General features: G+C 42.0%; 1 protein-coding gene across 6 annotated transcripts in view; it reads left to right on the top strand.

Annotated features, from left to right (window-relative positions):
- The window catches only part of sigmar (Tumor necrosis factor alpha-induced protein 8-like protein sigmar), a 165,058-nt gene that overhangs the window by 101,259 nt on the left and 56,299 nt on the right, over window positions 1–7,500 (top strand). For 2 of the 6 annotated variants that reach the window (XM_076208076.1, XM_076208073.1), the window contains exon 2: window positions 4,344–4,406. The exons of 2 other annotated variants lie outside the window; for them this stretch is intronic. In XM_076208076.1, coding sequence (XP_076064191.1) covers window positions 4,396–4,406 — 11 coding nt within the window. In that variant the 5' untranslated portion in view covers window positions 4,344–4,395. Of the gene's footprint in view, window positions 1–3,406; window positions 3,639–4,343; window positions 4,407–7,500 lie in introns of all 6 variants that reach the window. 2 more of the 6 variants (XM_076208072.1, XM_076208074.1) reach the window with 2 other exon arrangements.

Genomic DNA, 7,500 nt, shown 5'->3' with positions numbered 1-7,500 from the left:
AAACTATCAGAATGTTCCTCAGAACTAACAATCCCTCATCAATTGATCCTTCTGCCTGGGACAATGTTGTTGAAAGTTATACGTTATACATTTTTCCTTTTACCAGTTATTTATCATAAGAAAAATGGGTGCTATTGTAGCGTGAGGTCTACCATTTCTATACATTTATTTTAGCGATAGACACATAATTTGTACATATTCTAGGAATGACCTAGATAATTGGATTTCTAATTGCATTCATATTAAAGGAAGAAAGATAAAGATAAACATGTATATTTCCATACATTTATTCTAGCGATACACACTTCGTACATCTTCAAAGAATGGTACAAATAGGTCAGGTTAGGTCACGTGGACAGGTCACGTTTTTTATGTATTTGGGCAGGTCACATGTTTGATGGACAGGTGAGGGGAGCGTCCCGGAGGAACGCAGGTCACCTGGGTAGGCGACATATGACGGTAGACCTCTATAGTACAGTGGTGCTTAACCTTGTTGGAGGTACTGAACCCCGCAAGTTTCATACATGCATTCATCGAACCCTTCGTATTGGATTTTTTTTTTCAAATTCAAAACATAGGAACTATATACTGTATTAGTGCACAAAACTGTACCACGGATCATTTGCACACGAAATCACTGTGTTCAAAGAAAAAAACCAACAAAACATGAATTTCACATAAAACGAAAACATAATGAATATATAATGAAAATCTATTTGACATTTGCTGTAGCATATCAGAGACAATTTAAGAAATTCGCTGAACAGCCGAACCCGCGGAAACTGACTCACCGAACCCTGGGGTTCGATCGAACCCCGGTTAAGAAACAAAGCTTTAGTAGCACCGAAAAATGATTGTCAATTACGCACTCTTTGAGAACGACATTACGTCATTTGTTTGTCGTCACTTGTAGCTGAGGAGTTTCAAGCCAATCACGCATTTACTTTAGACACGTGCGTACAATTAAAAAAAAAAGTATATTATTAACATATCTCCAAATATATTCTTAATTTAAACGAATTAAAAAACAAAGGGTGACCAAACGGTCTGTTTTCGTAACTTCCAGTTTCTAGGAAGAACAGGACGGAAACAGTGACTTGGAAACGATCGGAAGGAAACGAAGAGCGAGTACGCCATAGCTATTATTTTCTGGTGGTCGGGCAGTGCCGTGGTGTATGCGTGTACAGTATTCTCGTGTCTTTTTTTCTCTCTCTCTTGAAGTGAATTAAGCAATGGCTCAAAAGTGAAAGAATAGAGGAAGCTTCGATGAAACGAACAGTGAGTGATAAAATGAAATGGTGGTTTTCAAACATGAAATTATAAGATGAAGTTACAATCCATTCAAGCCTAAATTGGATATTTTTCTTCAGATGTTCTGACAGTGCACCATCTAATACACTCATGCACAAACCCACAGAGGGAGGGGGGAAAGACGCTGTGAAAGAGACAGACGTTTAATGATAAAAATAATAATAATAATCATCGGTTTATTGGGTATAGCAGCATTACTGCTGAAAATATACTTCCTACAAGATTATAATAGTATACAAATATGAGAATGAAAAGATGTTACAAGCATTAAAAAAAGGACAAAAACAGTAAGCTGAGGAATAGGTGTGTAGTACAACAGTGTTAATTCTTGATGTTGATCAAGACCACAAATGTCGGTATGGGGCTCTTCTTATACCGGTCGGCGCGTGCTCTGATCGGCTTGATAGTATTATGGTGCCGCACCTGCAGCCGTGGTCGTGGTACCTATGGAGGTAGCAGGTTTCGGTGCTGAGGATGTTTAACTTGGGTGACCACAGACGACCTCATACTCTGAAAATAGCGGTCAGCAAGGGTGGGTAGTCCTAGTGTGGTGAGAGCGTGCTGATAGGTGGTGTATTCTTTGCCAAGGATTGTGCGACAAGTTCTTTTCTGCACTTTCTCCATCTGTCATTGTTGCGTGATTGTGAGCAGCCCCAGGAGGGTGATGCGTACATCAATTTGGGTAAAATGAAGTGTGTGTGCGCGCGTGGGTGCATGTGTATATATATGCGTATGTATGTATTTATATGTTTGTGGAGGGAAAGGTAAAGATCAAGAGCGATGGAGGGGGAGAGAACGCGCGCGCGCGCGTGTGTGTGCGTTTAGTTATTGCCCCTGGTCATTGTGTTGCCAACTTGCCATTCGTGGTTGTAAACAGGACGAGAATGCCAACCTTTGTGGGCAAAATGTTGGTAATGGTGTCCGCCAGCATTACTGCCTACCAAACGACCAATATTTGTGTACAAAAGTGCAAGCCCCCCAAAAAAGATATGGGAACGATGAATTAATTAAGAATCTGGTAGGACAAACAGCCTCGTTGCCTTTATTAACGAGCAAATTGAGGATAATAAATGTTTAATGTCACGTGGGGGGACGGCAGTGATAATACAAAAAAACCTCGATAGTAGCAACTCTCAAAATAGAAATGTTATTAGTTTTCCGTCTTGGGTCACAGCGTTCTTCCTCCGACCGTTTTATGTAAGCCTTAGGTTTTAATATGAAAGACAAATAACGGTTACAGACGTCACTCGCTTCGCCTGGCTGATGGCGACAAGAGAAACAAAAAGTGTCTCGCAATACTTTTTTCTAATATGTTGAGAACACATTTGTTTAAAATTGGCAAACCGTATACACATCTGTTGTTTATGTATGTCTTGTATGTATCCATATGTATATGTTGGCAGACCCCTTGTACCATTGTGTGTGGTTATGGTAAAGTGAGGTCAAGGGCGAAGCTAAATGCAAACACAGGAGCTCTGTGTTACTTACTGGGGGGGAAATTATCAGAAGGTAAATGAACGACAATGTCGTGAGGATTCTCTTGTGGAGACGAATCCATAGACTTTTCTGCAAGTGGGATTACAGTCACCACCAAACCTTAACCTCTCATGATGTTAATCTGTTAGTGTTTGTTAAACTGTCGTACTCTGTAAATACTTGTTATTTCTTTCTCTTTTAGGGGGTTATCACACTGGTCTATATTTCCTTTCACATCCTACCTCCAACCTTCATCTGAATAACAAGAAAATGACTTCGCTTACAGAAATCTAGATATCTCTAAGAACATTTCAACAGTATGTCTAACATTCGTATAGACTAGCAATCTCTTAATTCATCATTCAGCTTTGCTATATATGACAGAAAGATAATTTGGTATTTGTAGATTTGAAAAATAAAATATTGTAACCGAAGTCGATTTTACTCAAACGAATTCTTAACTGTCGTCGCTGTAGATGTCTGTAGAAGCCCAGTCTGGTAACTCCTTTAATGAGACTGTCTTGTATGTAATAAACGGCTAAACCATTCCACATTAACCCAATTATGTTTGTTGACCGGACCTCACTCTCTGTTAATGTCTCTTTTCTTTCTTGCTCAGTCTGTCTTGTTTGTTCAACTGTAATGCATGAGGATGAAACTTCTTGTTGACCTGTCCTGTGGCTCCACTGACCTTATGTGACCTGACTTACCTCCTGGGTGACCCTTCCACGTACTAACCCAGCCGGAAGGACGACGCTGACGTCGCAAAGTTGCAGAAACCTCGTGAGCTTCGAGACGCCAAAGAGAATCATGGAACAAGGCGAGACAGTCAATGTGGAAGAAGAGAAGAGGTATGGATGATCAAAGTGGAGTGGAGGGAAGGAGGCAGAAAAGTTGAATGAAGCGGTTTGCCAGGTTGACTCATCGGGAAGATGGGTTGGTGGGTGAATGAGGTTACCCCCCAACAAGGTTGCGTATGGTGATTCTCAATTCATTGAGGTTGTGGGGAGAACCCTCTTCACCTCGATTTTTTTTTTTTTTTTTTTTTTTTTTTGGGTGTGTATATCATTATATGGTCTTAACTTGGCCACCCCTCACATAAAGAGGAAATGGCCTATTGATATATGTATGTATGTATTATAACACCCCGTCACACATTCAAAATTCTCGTCAAATGTTGTGAATGTGAAAACCTAGAAGACAACTTTGCTTACAGTGATCTAGATTCCCTAAGAACAATTCAAAAATGTATATTCGTATAGGTTTAACGTCTCTTCATTCGTTTTTCAGCTTCTTAATATATGACGCAAAGGTGACTTGACATTTGGAGATTCGAAAAATAAAAGATTGTAACCTAAGTCGTTTCTACTCAAACGAATACAGTTGAGTCGTGCATATGTGACCGGGACTTGTCACTATCATCATTAAATATTTATTCATTTATTTATTTGTTATTGTTTTTTTTTTGTATTGTTTTTTTTTTTTTTTTTTTTGTTCCTCATGAATTACTTTGGTGATCCCAAAATCTGACTGCTTTTCTTATTTCTTCTTTTCAGGTATGTGTTCACCGCATTTCTTCAAGCAGCTTATCTACCAACTGCACTATCCATGATGAATTTGTATGTATCTGTTTTGTATTGTATCTGCAGTTAAGGAATTGATTTGACAAAGGTCCCAACTTTAATTTTGGCTGGCCCCAAGCGTCTGTTTTATTATTATTCGTGGTCTATACCCCTTTCTCCCTCCTCCTCCCCCTTCCCTTCTCCCTCCCCTCCCCTCCCCTTAGCAGAGGTGGATAGTCGTTTTCAAAGTCGTGTGGTAACTGTACTTTGAAATTATCTGTAGACATGTTCGTGTCTCGATGGAACGTTGTACCTGTTTATGTATACAAAAAACCATAATAGCGTTGTTGAACACGAAAACTATCTCTATTTTGGCTGATGGAGCGGTCTCTCTCGGAAGGGTTGGTACCCTTGTACGAGAGACTTATCAGCAACTAACGACGGGAGATAGCTGTCAGAGCTGCTTTCTGTGATGTATATTCGTGTGTGTTGTGGAGTTAGCAATACCATTGTCTGGATGGAAACATTATAATCCTATTCAAAGACGTCGTCGTCGTCGTCATCGTCGTCGTCGTTGGTTTCGTCCTCCCAGTGTTTGGGTTTACATCGTAACGACAGTTACGCGCCCGACACAATCTCCTTGGAAGGGAAGCAACGTTGGCATCTAAGCACAGGGGTTTCCTCTGCTCGGCCTCCTTTTCTTCTTCTTCTTCGTTCTTCTTCTTCTTCTTCTTCTACTTCTTTGTCTTCTTCTTCTTCTTCAAGATGCTGTTTTAATATACATAATTTTCAGGTCTGCTCTCTCTCTCTCTCTCTCTCTCTCTCTCTCTCTCTATCTATCTCTCTCTCTCTATCTCTCTCTCTCTCTCTCTCTCTCTCTCTCTCTCAGCTCCAGTGGCTGAATATTTTTTCCTTTCTGTATCGAGAGCGGACATCAGAGATGAGATACATCAGTTTCAGGGGACAGGCCGGTCCTGTAGTGGTCCATTAAGGCTGGACTTTGGATCCCATCCTGGAAACCCCGACTCGTTTCCCCGCCTTTACTCTTGTCTAAAAGATTCAATTTGTTTTCAATATCCCGTTCCAAAAGACAACTGTTTCTTTTCGTCTCTGCTCGGGTTGTGTTTCCTCTCTCTCTCTCTCTCTCTCTCTCTCTCTCTCTCTCTTTCTTTCTTTCTTTCTCTCTCTCTCCCGCTCTCTCTCTCTCTCTCTCTCTCTCTCTCTCTCTCTCTCTCTCTCTCTCTCTCTCTCTCTCTCTCTCTCTCTCTCTCTCTCTTTCTCTCTTCTCTCTCTCCTCGCTCTCTTTCTACCTATCACCCCTCTTTCTCTATCACTCCTCCTCCTCCGCCTCCTCCTCCTCTTCCTCTCTCTCGCTATATTTCTATCTATCACCCCTCTTTCTCTCTCTCTCTCTTTCTTGCTATATTTCTACCTATCACTCCTCTCTCTCTCTCTCTCTCTCTCTCTCTCTCTCTCTCTCTCTCTCTCTCTCTCTCTCTCACTCTCTCTCTCACACACACACACACACACGCGCGCGCGGTTTTGTCGGTGCGTTCGCTTTCATCTCGGGGTGTCACAGCACGTCCATGAGGATCTGTTAGGTGGGAGGAGGAGGAGGAGGAGATGAGTGCGAAGCTGGGAGGGAGAGGAAGGAAGGGAGGGAGGAAGGAAGGAAGAGAGGGAAGGAGGAAGGGAGAGAGGGAGGGAAGGAGGAAGGGAGGGAGAAAAGCGGGAGAGGAAGGGAGGGAGGAAGGAAGAAAGGAATGAAGGAAGGAAGAAAGGAATGAAGGAAGGAAGAGAGGGAGAGAAGAGGGAGGAAGGGGGAGAGGAAGGAAGAGAGGGAAGGAGGAAGTGGGAGAGGGAGGAAGGGAGAGAAGGAGGAAGGGTGAGAGGGAGGAAGGAAGGGAGAGAGGAGGAAGAGAGGTAGAGAGCGAGGGAGGGAGGAAGGGAGAGAAGGAGGAAGGGAGGTAGAGAGTGAGGGAGGGAGAGAGGGAGAGAACGAGGAAGGGAGTGAGGTATAGGTAGGGTAAGAAAGTTGCGACATGTTGGCGTGATAGGATAGGAGATAAGCGGGTGACGGCCTGGGTCTAGCTGGAAAGAGAGGTGGATTCATGTATGTCTATAAAAAGGCGGACAAACACGGGTGCTCGCGATTCTCTCTCTCTCTCTCTCTCTCTCTCTCTCTCTCTCTTCGTATCTTCTGCGGTGGCAGCACACTAGACGTCTCTTGTTAGCATGCTACTTGCTTTCGCTACTTCGTTTGAGTAAAAACGACTTCGGTGACTTTTTTTTTTTCCAAATTCCAAATGTCAAAATACTCTTTCGTCATGTAGTGAAAAGCTGAATGACGAATTAAGAGAAGTTAAACCTAAAATACGAATGTGAGACATAATTGTTGAGATGTTCTTACGGAAGTCTAGAAAATTGTAACCGAAATAGCAAACGAAATAGCAAAAGCAAGTAGCATGTTAGCCAAGTGTGCCGCCATCTTTATTTACTACCCACTCATTCATTCATTCATTTATTTATTCATTCATTCATTCATTTATTTATTCATTAAATTAGATTCTACCAGACCATACGGCCTCTCCTTGGAAATCAAACTTAGGCGAAATTTAGTGTGATGCGAGTCGTGAGTACTTATACGTAACACATTTTCACAAAACTTGACAAGCTGGATCGATGATTTACACATCTAATCGCCTCCTGTCGAGAGGTGGTCAGGAAATGTGCAGCAAAGGCAAGAATGTCGACACTTCAGTGACGACATGATGGGGGAAAGGGAAAGAAATGTCCAAAACACATGTACTCTCTCTCTCTCTTTCTCTATCTATCTATCTATCTGTCTGTCTATCTCTCTCTATCTCTTTCTTTCCCGCTCTCTCTGTCTATGTCTCTTTTTTCCCTCTCTCTCTCTATGTCTCTTTTTCTTCCCCTCTCTTTCTCCCTCTTTCCTTCTTCCTCTTTCCATCCCTCTCCCCCCTGTCTCTCTATCTATATCTTTTTCTTCCTCTCATTCTCCCTCTTTCTCTTTCTACCTCTCTGTACCCCCCTCTCTCTTTCTCTCTTTCTTGTTTTGTCGTGCTCCTTGTTTACGAATAAATATGAATAATTATATGTAAGTGGTAGCTGTGGCCAAGATAACTAGAAT

Source organism: Oratosquilla oratoria, chromosome 24, assembly GCF_046742065.1.
Source record: "Oratosquilla oratoria isolate Oo_2021 chromosome 24, ASM4674206v1, whole genome shotgun sequence".
In the NCBI taxonomy this organism is placed as follows: Eukaryota; Metazoa; Arthropoda; class Malacostraca; order Stomatopoda; family Squillidae; genus Oratosquilla; species Oratosquilla oratoria.
Note: the sequence above shows the minus strand (reverse complement) of the source record. Positions and strands in the feature narration are given on the sequence as shown.